This window comes from Elephas maximus, chromosome 5 (assembly GCF_024166365.1).
Source record: "Elephas maximus indicus isolate mEleMax1 chromosome 5, mEleMax1 primary haplotype, whole genome shotgun sequence".
Taxonomy (NCBI): Eukaryota; Metazoa; Chordata; class Mammalia; order Proboscidea; family Elephantidae; genus Elephas; species Elephas maximus.
In genome coordinates, this window is record NC_064823.1 from 105,780,253 (window position 1) to 105,802,035 (window position 21,783).

Genomic DNA, 21,783 nt, shown 5'->3' on the forward strand with positions numbered 1-21,783 from the left:
CAGTCCTTTTCATGCCTGATGATTTGTCTTCGGGGATGGTTCCTGTCCTGTGCCGTCAGAAGTTCTGGGGAGCATTGTCTCTGGGATTCCTCTAGTCGCAATCATACCATTAGGTATGGTCTTTTCATGAGAATTTGGGGTCTGTATCCCATTGGTCTCCTGCTCCCTCAGGAGTTGTCTGTTGTGCTCCCTGACAGGGGAGACATCGATTGTGGCCGGGTACCAACTAGTTCTTCTGGTCTCAGGATAATGTAGGTCTCTGGTTCATGTGGCCCTTTCTGTCTCTTGGGTTCTTAGTTGTCGTGTGACCTTGGTGTGCTTCCTTTGCCTTTGCTCCAGGTGGGTTGAGACCAATTGATGTATCTTAGATGGCCACTTGTTGGCATTTAGGACCCCAGGCGCCACAATTCCAAGTGGGATGCAGAGTGTTTTCATAATAGAATTATTTTGCCCATTGAGTTAGAAGTCCCCTCAAACCAAGTTCCCCAGACCCCAGCCCCTGCTACGCTGACCTTTGGAGCTTTCATTTTATCCCGGAAACCTCTTTGCTTTTAATCCAGTCCAATTAGGCTGACCTTCCTTGTATTGAGTGTTGTCTTTCCCTTCACCCAAAGCAGTTCTTATCTACAGATTGATCAATAAAAAGCCCTCTCCCTCCCTCCCTCCCCACTTTGTAACCACAAAAGTATGTGTTCTTCTCCGTTTTTTCTATTTCTCAAGATCTTATAATAGTGGTCTTATACAATATTTGTCCTTTTGCAACTGACTCATTTCGCTCAGCATAATGCCTTCCAGATTCCTCCATGTTATGAAATGTTTCAGAGATTCGTCACTGTTCTTTATCGATGCGTAGTATTCCATTGTGTGAATATACCACAATTTATTTACCCATTCATCCGTTGACGGACATCTTGGTTGCTTCCAGCTTTTTGCTATTGTAAACAGAGCTGCAATAAACATGGGTGTGCATATATCTGTTTGTGTGAAGGCTCTTGTATCTCTAGGGTATATTCCGAGGAGTGGGATTTCTGGGTTGTATGGTAGTTCTATTTCTAACTGTTTAAGATAACGCCAGATGGATTTCCAAAGTGGTTGTACCATTTTACAATCCCACCAGCAGTGTATGAGAGTTCCAATCTCTCCGCAGCCTCTCCAACATTTATTATTTTGTGTTTTTTGGATTAATGCCAGTCTAGTTGATGTGAGATGAAATCTCATCGTAGTTTTAATTTGCATTTCTCTAATGGCTAATGATCGGGAGCATTTTCTCATGTATCTGTTGGCTGCCTGAATATCTTCTTTAGTGAAATGTGTGTTCATATCCTTTGCCCACTTCTTGATTGGGTTGTTTGTCTTTTTGTGGTTGAGTTTTGACAGAATCATGTAAATTTTAGAGATCAGGCGTTGGCCTGAGATGTCATAGCTGAATATTCTTTCCCAGTCTGTAGGTGGTCTTTTTACTCTTTTGGTGAAGTCTTTAGATGAGCATAGGTGTTTGATTTTTAGGAGCTCCCAGTTATCTGGTTTCTCTTCATCATTTTTGGTAATGTTTTGTATTCTGTTTATGCCCTGTATTAGGGCTCCTAGGGTTCTCCCTATTTTTTCTTCCATGATCTTTATCGTTTTAGTCTTTATGTTTAGGTCTTTGATCCACTTGGAGTTAGTTTTTGTGCATGGTATGAGGTATGGGTCCTGTTTCATTCTTTTGCAAATGGATATCCAGGTATGCCAGCACCATTTGTTAAAAAGACTATTATTTCCCCAATTGACTGACACTGGTCCTTTGTCAAATATCAGCTGCTCATACGTGGATGGATTTATATCTGGGTTCTCAATTCTGTTCCACTGGTCTATGTGCCTGTTGTTGTACCAGTACCAGGCTGTTTTGACTACTGTAGCTATAGAATAGGTTCTGAAATCAGGTAGGGTAAGGCCTCCCACTTTCTTCTTCTTTTTCAGTAATGTTTTGCTTATCCGGGGGTTCTTTCCCTTCCATATGAAATTAGTGATTTGTTTCTCTATCCTGAAATGTTATTTTTGATGATGAACAATGACTGCGACACCATTCCTATACTATTTGTCATTACTGGTGTAGTAGACCACATGATTGTCCAATTCAGAATGGTCAGTACCAGTCCATTTCAGCTCAGTAATGCCTAGGATATCGATCTTACATGTTCATTTCCATTTGCTATGACTTCCAGTTTTCCTAGATTCATACTTCATACAGTCCACATTCCAATTACTAATAGATGTTTGCAGCTGTTCCTTCTCATTTTGAGTTGTGCCACATCAGCAAATGAAGGTCCTGAAAGCTTTAGTCCATCTGCATCATTAAGGCCAGCTCTACTTTGAGGAGGCAGCTATTCCCCAGTTGTATTTTGAGTTCCTTCCAGCCTAAGGGCCTCATCTACCAGCACTATACCAGTTCCACTGTTATTCATAAGATTTTCATTGGCTAATTCTTTTCAGAAATAGACCACTAGGTCCTTCTACCATGTCTGTCTTAGTCTGGAAGCTCCACTGAAACCTGTCCACCTTGGGTGACCCTGCTGATATTTGAAATACTGGTGGCATAGCTTCTAGCATCACAGCAACATGTAAGCCACCACAGTATGATAAACTGACAAACGAGTGGTAGACACATAACAGAAAATGGACACAGGAAGAATATAGGAAAGCAATTTGTGGTGGAGGTATAGGGGTTGCTGAGTAGCTTGCTAGCCTCTTAACCTGTTTATTTGAGCCTGTTATTTTAGACCTTAATCATTTATCTGTATTGTGCATATATATAAATGGCCACGTCTCGCAGCTGGATCCTCCTTTCCCTCGGCCTGCAAATATATACTTCAGGTGGTCTTGTTAAAAAAAAAAAAAGCCTTCCCTCTGTTCTTGGTCCCCTTAAACTTATTGTCTTTTCTTCCCTTCAGAAGTTCATGAGAGTGGTTTATAATAGCCTTCTGATCACCCACTCATTTCTAAACTCATTAAATCTGGCTTGCCTGCCTCTTGAAATGACCCTTTTGAAAGTAACCTAAATTTGTTTCTTATTTTCTCATTCCTTATCCTATTTTATCTGATTTTACACAGAACCACCTCTCTTCCTCTCCCATTCACCTTGTTACTCTCTGTTCCACTGGCTTCTTCGCCAATGGTATGTTCTATTTGTTCTGGCATTTTTCCTCCTAGTACTTCCCTTGTATAGGTAATTCCCCCCCAAGGACTTGTCTTTGGCATGCTTCTTTGTTTTGTAGATCTCATTTCTCCAGTTGTCACTTCTGGTCCTAGAATTCTCAAATGAAAATACTTGGTAATATGTGAAGTATATTTATGGCTTATTATTAAGCCTTGTATCTCTGTTCTGACTTCTCACCTGAACTTTAACTTCACTTTTCGCAGTATTGCTAAGTCCGTCTCTATTCCTAGTGCCTCTGATTTTGTTCAGATCCTGATTAACTTCTTCAACTCTTCCAGAAGCCACTTTTCTCTCTAAATCCGTTTTAGAGCCTTTAAGACTTCCAAACTACTCTTGTTGAGGCACACCTTCCTGCTGTAAAGCCTTCTGTTGACTTTCTGTTGTATATAGAACAAAGTCCATATGTCTTAACTCAAGGCCTTTCATGATCTGACCCCCAGCCTAGTTTTTCAGCCTAATTTCTTACCACTCCCTTCCGCTTTATCCCTCATGGATCTCCCTGCACTCAATCATACACTTCTCTTAACATATCCAAAAGATAATCATATGTTCCTTTTTGTGTGTCTAAGACATATGGCATTGTAGTTTGAAAATGTTAACAGCTTCAAATAAGTCATAACATATATATATATATATATATATATATATATATAGTCAAGGTAGAGCATTAAGCCTGTCTCTTTTAGAAACTGTGCAGTAGATAGCTAGAGTGTAGTTGTTTTCAGAAGCATTTTAAAATGCACAAAGATGTATAATAAGGTATCATAAAGGGGAAAAGCTAACATTTTGACAGTTCTCTGGATATTTCCAAATAAGTTACATTAAGTGCCCTGTCATTTATCTTAGCTAGATTTTTATTTCTGTCACATGAAATGCTTTTTTTATTTTCATTTAACTGACCATTATGTTTAATTTCAGGCTCTTGATGGTTTTTTTTTAGCAATCATGACAGATGGAAGCATAATATATGTGTCTGAGAGTGTAACTTCGTTACTTGAACATTTACCAGTAAGTATAAAAATCCTGTGATTTCTTTCTTATTTAATGCCTATTTTAAACGTTTTCAAGCACCAGGAAGCAGAGCTCCAGAGCAGTGTCGAACAGTGATTAGAGTGGGGAGAGAGCTCTCATTATGTCTTTTTTCTCTCCGGTCAGTCATGACTCTCTGATCTGTAGTAACTTCTAATACTTAGCTGTCTATCACTTTATCTAACCTGTATTCTTCCTGCGGCCTTTATTCTGATGCTGAGTTTTCAGTGGCTCCTTCTTAATTCAGCCTGGTGAAGATCTTGGGAAGTCACTGAGAATAACTAAATTTCTACTGAGGTACTTGTTGCAGCTAAGGGCACTCATAAATAATCTTCTCAAAAGAGTGCCTTTTTAAAATTAGTACAGAGCTTTCATGCTCTTTGCCTTGGACTGATAATCCCACAGTGACCATATTCGATTCATGATTAATATGACCAAAAGGGTAGAGAATTAGAAAAGAAATGCATTGTAAAAATTTGATTGGGAAAGTGAACACCTGAATTGTGTTTGCTTTTTTATTCAGCCTGCGTTTGTTGAGCATCTGCTCTGTGTCAGACACTATGCTAGGTGCTCTGCTGCAATTGATGATTTTTATGAATGTGAAGTTTTTATTTAATATGTAATTATCTCTCAAGACAGGGCTTTTGGTATAAATATTCTAAATGCCCAGCTCTTGAAAATGTGTAACAGTGCAAAAAGTAAACGGCTCTGTAAAGGTTTTTTTTAAGAGTTATTGAAAAGCAGTATCTCCTTCTGGCTATTATGCTACTTCATACTTTATAAAGAGACTGAATTCCACATTTAAAAGGCCAGACACTTTTTTACTGAAAGCTGGGTAGTAAGTACTTTGCTAATTTATTTGGGTCACAGAGAAATTGATTTGACTTCACTGTTTTTCTGGGGATATAAATCAAGATTTATCTTGTAAAAGCTCAGGTTATCACATTTTATTTTTAAATAATTATGTGACCTTGCATTTTCTCAGCATTGTTTCTCTTTTGAATAATGCCTCTCGTAAATATTCAAAATATATTTATTGAATGAGGGGTGTAAATTAATGAATAATAACTTTAATTTTGACTTTCTTTTCCAATAAGCCTAAATAATACATGATGAGCCTATTTAAAAATTACTTTGAGAGTAAAGAATGAGATTATAGTGGCATGTAGGTACACTGACAAGGGCAGAGAATAGGACAGACCAGTTATATGAATTTTCTGGTCATCAGTTTGTTAATTATTAATGACATTCATTATTATAATATGTAAATATTAGAGCATATTACATAATACATGTTATGCATTTTGGAAATAGTATATTCTTGCAAGCTTTTTATATTTAAACACAGAGCATGCATTAATTTCAAGTTCACAAAGAACATTTACCAAGATAAATCGTATTCTGAGCCATAAAATAAGTCTTAATAAATTTAATATGATTCAAAGCATACAAAATATCTTTTCTGTGCACAATGGAATTCAATTAGAAATCAGTAACAGAAAGATATCTGGAAAATTGCTAAATGTTTGGAAACTAAGTAACACAATTCTAAATAAAGAGTATTTTGAGTTAAATGAAAATGAAACACAACATATAAAAAGTTATGGAATGCAGCTAAAACAATAGAACACTAAATATCTATATTAGAAAAGAATAAAGGTCTTAAATTAATTACCTAAGTTTCCATCTTAAGAAACTAGAAAAAGAATCAATTAAACCAAAAAAATATGCAGAAGAAAGGAAATAAAGAGAACAGAAATTGCTGAGAAAAGAGAAAAACAACAGAGAAAATTAATGAAACCAAAAATCTTTGAGGTCAATGAAATAGGTGAACTTCTGGCCACATTGGAATAAAAGAGAAGATACAAATTATAGGTATCAGAAATAGATTATCTCATTATAGATGCTACAGTCAGTTAAAGAATAATAAAGGGAATATTATGAACAACTTAATTCCAGTAAATTGACAATTTACATGAAAAGGACAAATTCCTTGAAAAATACAAACTACCAAAGCTCACTCAAGAAGAGGTTGTTGTTGTTAGGTGCTGTTGAGTTGGTTCCAACTCATGGCAACCTTATGTACAACAGAATGAAACCCTCCCTGGTCCTGTACCATCCTCACAGGCATTGCTTTGTTTGAGCCTATTGCTGCAGCCACTGTGTCAGTCCATCTTGCTAAGAATCTTCTTTTTCACTGAGCCTCTATTTTTACCAAGAATGACGTCCTTCTCCAGGGACTGGCCCCTCCTGATAACATGTCCGAAGTACATGAGATAAAGTCTCACCATCCTTCCTTCTAAGGAGCATTTTGGCTGTACTTCTTTCAAGACAGATTTACTTGTTTGTTCTTCTGGCTGTCCATGGCATACTCAATATTCTCTGCCAACACTATAATTCAAAGGCAGCAATTCTTTGGTGTTCCTTTTTCATTGTCCAGCTTTTGCATGCACATGCACCAGTCACTGAAAATGCCATGGCTTGGGTGAGGTGCACCTTAGTCCTTAAAGTGACATCTTTGCTTTTTACCACTTTAGAAGGTCTTTTGCAGCAGATTTCCCCAATGCAGTGCGTCATTTGATTCCTTGACTGCTCTTTCCATAGGTGTTGATTGTGGATCCCAGCAAAATGAAATCCTTCACAACTTCAGTCTTTTCTCCATTTGTCATGATGTTGTGTATTGGTTCAGTTGTGAGATTGTTTTCTTTGTGTTGGATGTAATCAATACCAATAGGCTGTGGTCTTTGATCTTCATCAGTAAGTGGTTCAAATCCTCTTCACTTTCAGAAAGCAAGGTTGTGTCATCTGTATAATGCAGGTTGTTAATGAGTCTTCCGCCAATCCTGATGCTGTGTTCTTCATATACCCCAGCTTCTCATATTATTTGCTCAGCATAAAGATGGAGTAAGTATGGTGAAAGGATGCAACCCTGACACGCACCTTTCCTGATTTTAAACCACGCGATATCCCCTTATTCTGTTTGAACAACTGCCTGTTGCTGTATGTATAGGTGCTGGCATGAGTTCAATGAAGTGTTCTAGAATTCTCATTCTTTGCAATGTTATCTACAATTTGTTGTGATGCGCACAAATACCTTTGAATAGTCAAGAAGAGATAAATAACCTGATAGTTTTATATCTAATAGAAAAACTGAATTTTTAGTTAAAAACTCCTACAGAGAAAACTTTTGGCCCAAATGGCTGCGTTGTTAAATCCTACCAGACATTTAAGGAAGAAAACATATTACATAATACAGGTCTTAAATTAATTACCTGAGTTTTCTACAAAAACTCCAGAAAATTGTAGAGGAAGGATTATTTTCCAACTCATTCTATGACATCAGTATTATCATACCAAAACCAGGCAAGAGATGATAAGAAAACAAAACTACAGACCAACAACTGTGTCCCTCAGAAAGATATGTTGGAAGTCCTAACCCCTGTACCTGTTAATATGACCCTTTTCAGAAATAGGGTTTTTTGTTATGTTACTAAGGCCAGACCATAGTAGGATGGGTCTAAATGTAATTACTTCTAAGTGATGTACGATAAAAAGAGCAGAATAGACACACACATGGAAGAGGCCGTGTGAGAACCATCTACAAACCAAAGGATGTCAAGAAATACCCACGGCTGCCGACTAAGAATGACCCCCATAGAGCCAACGCCCCGATTTAGGCATCTGTCTTCCCAAACCGTGAGACAATAGATTCCTGTTCATTAAAGCCACCCACTTGTGGTATTTTTTGTTAAGGCAGTACTTGGAAACTAAGACACTCATGAACATAGATACAACAATTCTTAACATAATTTTAGAAAATCCAACCCAGCAATATATAAAGAGAATTACACACCATGGCCAAATATGGTTTATGTCAGGAATGCAGGTTGGCTTAACATTAGAAAAATCAATGAATATAATGTAATTCAACATGTTGCTGTTATTGCTAGTTGCCATCAGGTTGATTCTGATGCATGGTGATGCCTTGTGTGCAGAGTAGAACTATATTAACAGAATAAAAAAGTGAAATTATAGGATGTTCTTAATAGGTACAAAAAAAGCATTTAACAAAATCTAGCCTCCATTCCTGATGAAAACTCTCAGCAAGCTAGCAATAAAGGGGATTTCCTCAACTCTTTTAAAGGGACTTCATGAAAAATAGACAGCTAACATCATATTTAAAGGTGTTCTCCTCTTAAGATAAGGAACAAGGCAATAATATCTGTTCTCACCACTTCTGTTCAACATTGTAGTGGAGGTTTTAACCAGTGTATTAAGGTGAGAAAAAGAAACAAAAGCCATTCAGATTGCAATGGAAAAAGTAGAACTGTCTGTATTCAGAGATGAAATGATCATTTATATAAATATCCTGTGGAATCTACAAAAAAATGATAAGAACTAGCAAGTGATTTTAGCAAATGTGATGATTAAGGTTATATGTCAACCTGGCTAGGCCATAATTCTCAGTGGCTCGGCAGATATAATGTAATTATCCTCCATTTTGTGATCTGATGTGAGGAGCTAGTCAGTTGAGAGGAGAGTTTTCTTGGGGGTGTGGTCTGCATCCAGTATATATAGATGTTCTGGCAAAGCTCACTGTCTCTGAATCCTGAAACGGACTTGTCATCCTTTGACCTCCGGTTCTTGGGATGTGAGCCAGCAACTTGCCATCTGACCTGCAGATTTGGGATTTTGCCAGCTCCTGCAGCCCTGTGAGCCAGTAACCTGCCATCTGACCTGCCGATTTGGGTTTGTTGGCCCCTGCAACCCATGTGAGTCAGGAGAGGCCTCTAGCCTGACATCTGACGCACAGACTTGAGACTTGCCAGCCTCTACAACTGTATGAGCCGTTTCCTTGAAATAAATCTCTCCCTATCTGTTTCTACATATATATGTCTATTCATGAACATATGTGTGCGTGTGTGTGTGTGTGTGTTTCTATATATTTATACATATGCTTCACGGGTTTTACTCCTCTAGAGACCACAGCCTAAGAGAGCAGGGTTGCAGATCAGTATACAAAAATCATTTTAACTCAGTATACTAGCAATGAAGAACTGGAAATTAAAAAAAAAAAAAAATACCATTTATATAGTAGAATCAAAACTACGAAATGCATAGGAGTACTGTTGCTATTGTTAGGTGCTGTCAAGTTGTTTCCAACTCATACCAACCCTGTGTACCATAGAACGAAACGGTGTCTGGTCCTATCCCATCCTTAAAATCGTTACGCTTGAGCTCATTATTGCAGCCATTGTGTCAATCCATCTCATTGAGAGTCTTCCTCTTTTCTGCTGACCCTCAACTTTACCAAGCATAATGTCCTTCTCCAAGGACTGATCCCTCCTGACAACATGTCCAAAGTATGTAAAATGCCATTTTGCCATCCTTGCTTCTAAGGAGCATTCTGGTTGTACTTCTTCCAAGACAAATTTGTTTGTTATTTTGGCATTCATGGTATATTCAGTATTCTTTGCCAGCACCACAGTTTAAAGGCGTCAGTTCTTCTTCGGTCTTCCTTATTCATTGTCTAGCTTTCGCACACACATGACATGATTGAAAATACCATAGCTTGAGTCAAGTGCACCTAGTGTTCAAGATGACATCTTTGCTTTTCAACACTTTAAAGAAGTTCTTTGCCACAGATTTGCCCAGTGTAGTGTATCTTTTCATTTCTTGACTGCTGCTTCCATGGCTGTTGATTGTGGATCCAAGTAAAAGGAAATCCTTGACAACTTCGGTCCTTTCTCCATTTATCATGATGTTGCTTATTGGTCCAGTTGTGAGGATTTCTGTTTCATGTTGAGATGTAATCTGTACTGAAGGCTGTGGTCTTTGATCTTCATCAGTAAGTGCTTCAAGTCCTTTTCACTTTCAGCAACCAGGGTTGTGTCATCTGTATAATGCAGGTTGTTAATGAGTCTTCCTCCAATCCTGGTGCCGCATTCTTCATATAGTCCAGCTTCTAGGATTATTTGCTCGGCATACAGATTGAATAGGTATGGTGAAAGGATACAACCCTGACGCACACCTTTCCTGATTTTAAACCACGTAGTATCCCCTTGTTCTGTCTGAACAACTGTCTCTTGATCTATGCAAAGGTTCCTCATGAGCTCAATTAAAGGTTCTGAAATTCCCATTCTACCTGATGTTGTCCATAATTTGTTACTATCCACACAGTTGAATGCCGTTGCATAGTCAATAAAACACGGGTAAACATCCTTCTGGTATTCTCTGCTTTCAGCCAGGATCCATCTGACATCAGCAATGATGTCCCTGGTTCCACGTCATCTTCTGAATCCGGCCTAAATTTCTGGCAGTTTCCTGTCGATATACTGCTACAGCTGTTTTTGAATGTTCTTCAGCAAAATTTTACTTGGGTGTGTTATTAATCATATTGTTTGATAATTTCCACATTCGGTTGGATCACCTTTCTTGGGAATAGGCATAAATGTGGACCTCTTCTAGTCAAATGGCCAGGCAGCTGTCTTCCAAATTTCCTGACATAAATAAGTGAGCATTTCCAGCGCTCCACTGGTTTGTTGAAACATCTCAACTGATATTCCGTCCATTCCTGAAGCCTTGATTTTTCCCAGGGCCTTCAGTGCAGCTTGGACTTCTTCATTCAGTACCATCAGTTCTTGATAATGTGCTTCCTCTTGAGATGGTTGAACGTCGTGTGATGACCCTGTGTATTCCTTCCATCTTCTTTTGATGCTTCCTGCATCATTTAGTATTTTCGCCATAGAATCCTTCACTATTGCAACTCCAGGGTTGAATTTTTTCCTCAGTTCTTTGAGCTTGAGAAACACTGAGTGTATTCATCCGTTTTGGTTTTCTATCTCCAACTCTTTGCACATGTCGTTATAATATTGTACTTTGTCTTCTTGAGCTGCCCTTTGAAATCTTCTGTTCATTTCTTTTACTTCATCATTTCTTCCTTTTGGTTTAGCTGCTAGACGTTTCGAGAGCAAGTTTCAGAGTCTCCTCTGACATCCACCTTGGCCTTTTCTTTCTTTCCTGTCTTTTCAGCTTAGGAGTAAATCCGTTAAAAGAATTCCAAGACATGTACTATGAAAACTTCAAAATATTGCTGCAGCCACCATATCCCTGATACCAAAACCAGGTAAAGACACCACGAGAAAAGAAAATTATAGACCTATATCCCTAATGAACGTAGAAGCAAAGATCCTCAACAAAATTCTAGCCAATAGAATTCAACAACATGTCAAAAAAATAATTCACCATGACCAAGTGGGATTCATACCAGGTATGTGGGGATGGTGCAACATTAGAAAAACAATTACTGTAATCCACCATGTAAATAAAAGACAAGAATCACATTATTTTATCGATGCAGAAAAGGCATTTGACAAAGTTCAACACTCATTCATGATAAAAAGTCTCAGAAAAATAGGAATAGAAGGAAAATTCCCAAACATAATAAAGGGCATTTATACAGAGACAACAGCCAACATCACCCTAAATGGAGAGAGCCTGAAAGCATTCCCACTGACATCAGGAACCAGACAAGGATGGCCTTTATCACTGCTCTTATTCAACATTGTGTTGGAGGTCCTAGCCAGAGTAATTAGGCTAGATAAAGAAATAAAGGGCATCCAGATTGGCAAGGAAGAAGTAAAATTATCTCTGTTTGCAGACGACATGATCTTATACACAGAAAACCCTAAGGAATCCTCCAGAAAACTACTGAAACTAATAGAAGAGCTCAGCAGAGTATCATGATACAAGATGAACATACAAAAATCAGTTGGATTCCTCTACACCAACAAAAAGAACATCGAAGAAGAAATCACCAAATCAATGCCATTTACAGTAGCCCCCAAGAAGATAAAATATTTAGGAATAAATCTTACCAGAGATGTAAAAGACTTATACAAAGAAAATTATAGTACACTTCTGCAAGAAACCAAAATGGACTTACATAAGTGGAAAAGCATACCTTGCTCATGGATGGGAAGACTTAACATTATAAAAATGTCTCTTCTACCAAAAGCGATCTATACATTTAATGCAATTCCGATCCAAATGTCAACGACATTCTTTAAAGAGGTGGAGAAACAAATCATCAGCTTCATATGGAAAGGAAAGAGGCCCCAGATAAATAAGGCATTACTGAAAAAGAAGAACCAAGTGGGAGGCCTTACTTTACCTGATTTTAGAACCTGTTATACCGCCACAGTAGTCAAAATACCCTGGTACTGCTACAACAGATACATAGACCAATGGAACAGAATTGAGAATCCAGACATAAATCCATCCGCATATGAGCAGTTGATATTTGACAAAGGCCCCAAAACAGTTAAATGGGGAAAAGACAGCCTTTTTAACAAATGGTGCTGGCATAACTGGATATCCATGTGCAAAATAATGAAACAAGACCCATACCTCACTCCATGCACAAAAACTAACTGAAAATGGATCAAAGACCTAAATAAAAAATCTAAAATGATAAAGATCATGGAAGAAAAAATAGGGACAATGCTAGGAGCCCTAATACATGGCATAAACAGTATACAAGACATTGTTAAGAATGCAGAAGAAAAACTAGATAACTGGAAGCTCCTAAAAACCAAACACCTGTGCTTATCCAAAGACTTCACCAAAAGGGTAAAAAGACTACCTACAGACTGGGAAAAAGTTTTTAGCTATGACATTTCCAGACAGTGCCCGGTCTCTAAAATCTACATGATACTGCAAAAACTCAATTAAGACAAATAACCCAATTAAAAAATGGGCAAAAGATATGAATAGACACTTCACTAAAGACATTCAGGTAGCTAACAGATACATGAGGAAATGTTCACGATCATCAGCCATTAGAGAAACGCAGATCAAAACTACAATGAGATTTCATCTCACTCCAACAAGGCTGGCATTAATCCAAAAAACACAAAAGATTAAATGTTGGAGAGGCTGTGGAGAGATTGGAACACTTCTACACTGCTGGTGGGAATGTTAAATGGTACAACACTTTGGAAATCGATTTGGCGCTTCCTTAAAAAGTTAGAAATAGAACTACCATACGATCCAGCAATCCCACTCCTCGGAATATATCCTAGAGAAATAAGAGCCTTTACACGAACAGATATATGCACACCCATGTTTATTGCAGCACTGTTTACAGTAGCAAAAAGATGGAAGCAACGAAGGTGCCCATCAACAGATGAATGGGTAAATAAATGATGGTATATTCACACGCTGGAATACTACACATCAGTAAAGAACAGTGAGGAATCTTTGAAACATTTCATAACATGGAGGAACCTGAAGGCATTACGCTGAGTGAAATTAGTCAGTTCCGAAAGGACAGATAAGACCACTATTATAAGAATTTGAGAAATAGTTTAAACTGAGAAGAACACATTTTTTTGTGGTTACAAGAGGGGGGAGGGAGGGAGATGGGAGAGGGGTATTCACTAATTATATAGTAGATACGAACTACTTTAGGTGAAGGGAAAGACAACACACAATTCAGGCGAGGTCAGCACAACTGGACTAAACCAAAAGCAAAGAAGTTTCCTGAATGAACTGAATGCTTCGAAGGCCAGTGTAGCAGGGGCAGGGGTTTGGGGACCATAGTTTCAGGGGACATCTAAGTCAATTGGCATAATAAAATCTATTAACAAAACATTCTGCATCCCACTTTGAAGAGTGGCATCTGGGGTCTTCAACACTAGGAAGCAGCCATCTAAGATGCATCAGTTGGTCTCAATCCACCTGGATTAAAGGAGAATGAAGAACACCAAGGACACAAGGCAATTATGAGCCCAAGAGACAGAAAGGGGCACGTGAACCAGAGACTACATCTTGAGATCAGAAGAACTAGATGGTGCCCAGCTACAGCTGATGACTGCCCTGACAGGGAACACAACAGAGAACCCCTGAGGGAGCAGGAGAGCAGTGGGATGCAGACCCCAAATTCTCATAAAAAGACCAGACTTAATGCTCTGACTGAGACTAGAAGGACCCCGTTGGTCATGGCCCCCAGACCTTCTGTTGGCCCAGGATAGGAACCATTCCCGAAGCCAACTCTTCAGACATGGATTGGACTGGACAGTGGGTTGGAGAGGCATGCTGGTGAGGAGTGAGCTTTTTGGGTCAGGTGGACACTTGAGACTATGTTGGCATTTCCTGCCTGGAGTGGAGATAAGAGGGTAGAGGGGGTTAGAAGCTGGTGAAATGGACATGAAAAGAGAGAGGAGGGAGAGACCAGGCTGTCTCATTAGGGGGAGAGTAACTGGGAGCATGTAGCAAGGTGTATGTGGGTTTTGTGTGAGAAGCTGACTTGATTTGTAAACTTTCACTTAAAGCACAATAAAAATTATTAAAAAAAAAAATCGCTGCAAAAAATTATGAAGACCTAAATAAGTGGAGAGAAATACCATGTTCATGAATCTGAAGACTCAGTGTTGTTCATATGTCAGTCTTCCCTGAATTAATCTGTGGATTCTACACAAAAGCCCAGTAGGCTTTTATGTAGAAACTGAGGAAGTGATCTGAAAATTTAAGTTTAAATAAAAGGACTTGGAATAGCCAAAATGACTTGGAAAAAGAACAGAGTTGGAGGACTATCTGCCTGATTTCAAGATTTATAAAGCTACCGTGATCAAGACAGTGAGGTATTAAAAAGAAAAGGGTGGTGGTAAGTGCAGTTCGTCATAACTTGTGTACTTTGTGAATCGAGGCCGACCTGTACTTACCTGTTTTGTCTAAAAGTAGAATATTGGCTGTTACCCAGAGGGGAGTAAAATTAGCAAACCCCTAAGTTAGGCTTAGGTGTGTTTATTATACAGTTCTGTTGACAAATTATAACTTGCTGTCTTAATCTGTGGCCCATATGATATAAAATTTCAGTTTTTAATTAACATTAATTAAAATTTTAAAATTTCAATTTTTATTCTGAGTATCAAATTACAAGACCGGTTTGATAAGCCCTGCAAAAAACCATTTTCTTAACTTTGTCACCTGATACTAATGAACTAATTTAGCTTATTTGTAGCTAATAAGCTGGCATAAATGCTTTACTTAATTCATTATGAGATTAGAAAGGAAATTTATGAGTTTATTTTCTGCTCTGGTTTTCTGTGACGAAATTATAAGGTCATTCATTTCAGTACCAGAAGGGATTTAAGTTATTAGCAAGAAACGTGAAACCCAGAGAGAGTGGACTTAATTGCACATAATTTAGTGGAAGGGCAACTAACCTTTGAGGACTAGACTAAAGACAGAAGAAAAAATGTGAATTAGCGGCTTGTGTGGAGAATAGTAAAACACCCTTTTCCCACCCCCCCACCCCCCAATCTCCAGTGGCTCAGTAGTGGTTTTGGTTTTCTTTTTTTTCTTTCATTTTTAGCAGTGGAGTTCTTTCTTCAAACAAAATTTTTACAGATGTTTAGAATATAAGCAAAATAAAAGTGGAACTGCTTTTTGGTTGGATGCAGGGGGAAATACCCCAAACCCTGCCTCCATAGCTCCTTTACTCTTCCTTGGCCGCCACCGTTAGCTCTGCAGTCCTTGAGATACCATTCAAGATCCCAAGGATTCCACAGAGCAGTTTGAAAATTATAGACCAAGTACAAATGGACTAGGTCCTGTAAAGTAATGTAAACTCATTGAAATTTTGTTGTTAATATTACATAAGAATTGGAACTCTTATTCATCTTTGATTTCACAATCCCTGGCACATTGTAGGCAACCTGGTGTTTATCAGATTACTGTTAATTAATGAATCATGATTAAAAGCTACATTTTAGCAAGGATCATAATGCTTTAACCTATTGTTTGCCTTTTTTTTAATTAGCTAAAAGTAAGACTTTTTGACAGTGGGATATAGGGATAGATGCCTGGAAAAGATGAAATATGAAATAAAGGACACATTGGGTGATTGATGTAACACCAAAGTCCCATCTCTCTGTTTAGCCTGTAGCTAGCCCTTTGTAGTAGGCATACCACTGAAGTGTACTAGTTTGCATATACGATCAGGATCGGTCTCTTAGGCAGACATTTTTCTAATCAACCCTCATAGTTCCATTATATTTTGAAGTGTTCAAATTTAGTGAAACTTAGCTTTGCAAATAATTCACGAAGTTCTCAAGGTCATATTGATCATGGAGCTAATGGCACTGGCATGAGAGGTATAAAGGTAATGTTAATCTTCCAACTTTTCAGCTTGTCTTTGTTTTTTGAGATGTGGTCCTTAACTTGACATTTGTCAGTTTTTTCAGCTGATTATTTGTCAGTTTTTTCAGCTGATTAAATGAGCCATAGGCTCCTCTAATTTTTTAGTAGTGATTATATACTTTAAAAATGAATGTTTCTTGAATCATTAAAATCATTTTACTTTTTTTATTTCTTTATTAGTCTGATCTTGTGGATCAAAGTATATTTAATTTTATCCCAGAGGGGGAACATTCAGAGGTTTATAAAATACTGTCTACCCATCTGCTGGAAAGTGATTCATTAACCCCGGAGTATTTAAAATGTAAGTAGTGGCTGTCAAGCAGAAAGTTAAATTTTATTTTTGATAGACGGTATTTATCCTTTACTTTTGTGACTATGACAGACACGTCGAAGTTTAACTGAATTAACATAGGACGTTGTTAATGTAATCTTTCAGATCCTTGAAATTCCGTCTTGCTTGCTATAATAGATCTGGATCATGGGTATGCCACAAAATTATATTTATGCAAAAATGGAGCTTGGTAATATATTCTTACTAATTTTTAAATAAAAGTCTGTTTTATTTGATGTAAGAAAATTAAACATTTTCATTTCCCCTCCCCCTTCCTTAACCAATTTGACACTCAAACTGTGGGGAAAATACAACTTTTGTATCTCTTTTTCAATTATTAAATGAAGGAACCAGTTTTCTTTATTAATTAAACAGTCATTTATTGGATGTATCTAATGTACCAGGCAATTGTGCTATGTTATAAAAAATGCTAAGAATAATGAAAAATAACCCCTGCCATCAAGAAGTACAAAATATTATGATATAATCATATATTTCTGCTAGATTGATTAGACAAATTAATTTGACCAAAACACCTCATTTTCTTGATTAAATTGCTGTGTATATTTGCTCCCTGTGTTTTGGAAAATTTGAAGTTGTTATAACACTGTATTTAGCCATTATCTATTTGATGTCTTCTTGAATCACTATTTTCAAGAATTTTGTATTTTGATGTTAATAGTACTGATATTAATCATCTTGAAGATTTTTTGTTTTTGTTTTTCTGTCCAAGAATTGAGATATACACACACACACGCATATATGCAAATATACGTATGCATATGTGTATATATGTTTGATAAGGAGCTCTGGTGGTACACTGGTTAAGCACTTAAGAGCTAACCAAAAGGTGGGCAGTTGAAACCTACCAGCTGCTCCAAGGGAGAAAAGGCCTGGCAATTTGCTCCATTTACTTAAAGATTACAGCCTAGGAAACCATATGGGGAAGTTCTGCTCTGTCACATGGTTCACTTAGAGTTGGGATTGACTTGATGACATACAACAACAACAATATACATGTTTGATAAGAAAGGATCATCTTTCAAGGGGAGTTGAGAAAAGCTAGGGACCAAAATAACCCATTTTAATCCTGTTTTATATTTGTTTAAAAGTTCTTATGAAGTTGATTAGTAGACCATTCTAGGAGTCTAGAGTGGCATACATGGTTAAATGCTGAACTATTAACCAAAAGGTTGGCAGTTCAAACCCACCCAGAGGTGTCTCAAAAGACAGACCTGGTAATCTGTTTCTGAAAAGTCACAGCCTTGAAAACCCTGTGGACCAGTTCTACTCTGCATACATGGGGTTGCGATGAGTCGGAATCAACTTGATGGCAACTAACAATAACAACATTAGGCCATTCTAGTCTAGTGCTTAGGAGAATGATTTGGGCTGGATATAATAGAAGTAGAGGCCAGTTTTATGCCTATAAATAGTATGTGAAGTCATGGCATTGAATGACATTGCTTGAGGTAAATATATAGAGCAATGAGAAGAACTAGAATTGTAGAATCCTGGAAGGTAACAATAGGTGGACAAAGGAGAAGAGTCTGCTTTAGAGACCTTCATAAGGGCAGAATTGCCTGGAGAACTGAATATAAACCTCAGGCAGAAAGCCAGTCCTTAGGCTCCTACATCTAAGATCAGAGGTAAAGATGGCAACAATAGTTTTTGACAGAGAAAAGCTTTAATTTAATGACTGACTGACTCCCTCTTTAAACAACTGATACATAAAAAAGTTCTCCCAGAAAAAAGTGTTTCATGACAAAGGAATAAACATAAGTTCAAACACAGAAGGAAAATTGGAAAATTCATAATTTTGGAAGAGATCATTTTGGCCGTAATGAAGATTACATCTGTATCTGTATCTGGAGAAGGAAATAAAGGATCTAATATTTTATCCTATAGAGTTTGATTTTTGTTTTACGCAGTGAGGAACCAGTGAAATGGTCTAGAAAAAAAATCACTCATGGAAAATTTTGAAGAGAACCAGACTGGAGACAAAAAGTAAAGCTATATAATCCTAGCAAGTAAAAGAATGGAAAGGAAGGAGGATAATTGAGTGTTAAGTAGATAAACTCAGTAGGACTTCATTTTAGGCACAGGTCACAGAGTGGATAAGGATCATCAGTGGGAAGGGTTTGGAGAGGAAGGTAGTTGGATTTTGAACCCATTGTGTTCGATGAGGAAACCCTGGTGGCATAGTGGTTAAGTGCTATGGCTGCGAACCAAAGGGTCGGCAGTTTGAATTCACCAGGCGCTCCTTGGAAACTCTATGTGGTGGTTCTACCCTGCCTATAGGGCCGCTATGAGTCAGAATCGACTCAACGCCACTGGGTTTGGTTTCTTTGGTTTTTGCGTTTGATGATAAAGCTATCTATCATAATAATAACACAAGAGTATGCGCTGGATGCAGTGAGCAGACGAGACATGTTAATAGTCTTTGAGTGCTGAAATAATACGATGAAACTTATATTCTAAGAGTAGTAGACAAGGCCATATCTGAGTATGGAGGCATAATTAATAGTTACATTTGTCTAGATGCAAGGTATTTCAGCCTGTATAAATTGGTGATAGTGAATGTTCAGTTGGAAAATAACATTTGAGAGCTTTTTCAGTGAAATAAATTGCAGGTCCTAGTTACAGATTCTAAGGGAGAATGTGTAGAAGAGAGACTAAGAATCCCTAGAAGGGAGGGTGACAAGACTTTGTCTTTATCTACTTTGGATATGTTATCAGAAGGGTCCAGTCCCTGGAGAAGGACATCATGCTTGGAAAAGTAGAGGGTCAGTGAAAAAGAGGAAGACCCTCAACCATATAGATTGACACAATGGCTGCAACATTGAGCTCAAACATAGCAAAGATTGTGAGGATGACACAGGACCAGGCAGTGTTTCATTCTGCAGTACCATAGAGTCTGTGAGTCAAAACCAATTCAGCAGCTGACAACAATAGTTACAGATTAGATTTGGGACTTGTGATGGGAAGAGAACTGACAAAAAAATGATACAGTTTCTAACTTGGAAGATAAGCACGAATAGAATAAAGGAGAAAGACAGTTTAGAAAGAAAGGATAAATTCACTTTTGAATATCTTGACTTTAAATTGCTGATGGCACAGTCAAGTGGAAATGTCCCGAAAGCAAACATTGATATAAGACTTTGTCTTATGTGAAATGTTAGAGTTAGGAGTAAAAATCTTACCAAGGCCAGTAAGTTTGAAAAGGATAGTACAATATCAAGATGAAAAGAACCTTTGTGAATGCCCACAGTTTGAAGTTGTACAAGCAGAAGAGATAGGAATAGTCAGTGAGGTAGGAAGGTAAGTTTCACGCTATGGGAATGAAGAAGTGTGGGTTTTAAGTGGTGGAAGCAATGAGAAGAGACCATTGAGGTTGACAGTACAAATGTTGGAAATCTTTAGAAGAGCAAATTTTGTAGGGTGGTGAGAGCCACAGGTCATGAAGTTAAGGGTAATTAATATATGGAAACTGGAGTACATATGAAAACAAAGGAGATCTGTTACTAAAAAAGAGTAGCATGGACAACTCTTTGTTTGAGATGGGGAAGACCTGAGCAAATTCAAAAGTAGAAAGTGAGAAACCAAAGAAAGTATAGGAGCTAGAGGAATGACCAGCAGTGGTGTGGCCCCAAACCTGTAGAAGATAGTAAAGACTATTTAAGGTAGAGATGGAAATATTAGCTTTAGAATGGTAAGCAAAACCTTTCTTTGAAATACATCATATTTTTCTGTTATTTCAGCAAAAAATCAGTTAGAATTCTGTTGTCATATGCTTCGAGGAACGATAGACCCAAAGGAACCATCAACCTATGAATATGTGAAATTTATAGGAAATTTCAAATCTTTAAACAGTGGTAAGTTAAAAATCCTTTTCTTACTGTGTAATTATAACTTGGTATTCTTTTACACTCTTAAAGACGTAGAAGTTCAGACATCAGTAAAAACTAGGTGAATTAACAATGGTACATATTTCCTTATTGTTTTAGTGTCTACTTCAGCACACAATGGTTTCGAAGGAACTATACAACGCACACACAGGCCTACTTACGAAGATAGGGTATGTTTTGTAGCTACTGTCAGGTTAGCTACACCTCAGTTCATTAAGGTATGTTTCTAATTTTATATCCCAAAACGGATTTTGAATCATATGTTTGCATTAGTTCAGTAGGACTGCCATAACAGATTACCACAAACTGAGTGGCTTGAAACAACAGAAACTTATTCTTAACGGTTAAGGAGGCTGAAAGTCTGAAATAAAGGTGTTCAGCAGGGCTGGTTCTTCTGAAGGATCTAGGGAAGAATCTTTCCTTGCCTATCCCTAGCTTTTGGTGGTTGCAGGCAATCCTTGGTATTCCTTGGCTTATAGTTACATCAGTCTAATCTCTGCCTCCAACGTCACATGGTCTTCTTCCATGTATTTTTTCACATGGCCTTCTTACAAAGACACCCATCATTGGATTTAGGGCCCATCCTAATCCAGTATGACCTTGTCTTAGCTAATTACATCCTAAGTCCTGGGTGGACATGAATTTTAGGCAGTATTCAACCCAGTATATCGTCAGAACTATATGTAATTTTGTTTGTTTGTTTCTAGAATGACTGAAACTGACTACAAACATTGAAGTAATCATGGTCATGAATCATTAAATATGCATGATTATGATATTTTTGAAGCAAATAAAGTTAAGGCACTCATAAAATTATATAATTAAATGTTTTAGTGTACATCTTTTGCAATTAATCAATGGTTATGTATTGCCATTATCCAACTTTTGTGCAAAATTTTAGGATGCTGCTATTGTATAGTTAGGAGAAAAGCCATAATCTAGATAATTTTAAAAAGATTATTTTTTAAATTTACTTTTAAAATATACAAGTGACTTTTAATAGCAATATTTTCAATATTTTCCTTTCTTGGGCCCAACTAGCAGATAATTAGTAGGGGAGTAGGAAAGTGAGATGGTTCGACCACAGAAAGTGGCTGGAAAGTAGAAGCCATCCA

At 37.6% G+C, this 21,783-nt stretch overlaps 1 protein-coding gene across 9 annotated transcripts in view; it reads left to right on the plus strand.

The window, feature by feature from the left end:
• Positions 1 to 21,783, plus strand: part of CLOCK (clock circadian regulator) — a 147,254-nt gene that overhangs the window by 94,210 nt on the left and 31,261 nt on the right. For 8 of the 9 annotated variants that reach the window (XM_049886890.1, XM_049886888.1, XM_049886889.1 and 5 more), the window contains 4 exons: positions 4,115 to 4,204; positions 16,610 to 16,730; positions 20,522 to 20,635; positions 20,768 to 20,886. In XM_049886890.1, coding sequence (XP_049742847.1) covers positions 4,115 to 4,204; positions 16,610 to 16,730; positions 20,522 to 20,635; positions 20,768 to 20,886 — 444 coding nt within the window. The remainder of the gene's footprint in view (positions 1 to 4,114; positions 4,205 to 16,609; positions 16,731 to 20,521; positions 20,636 to 20,767; positions 20,887 to 21,783) is intronic. The other variant, XM_049886896.1, reaches the window with a different exon arrangement.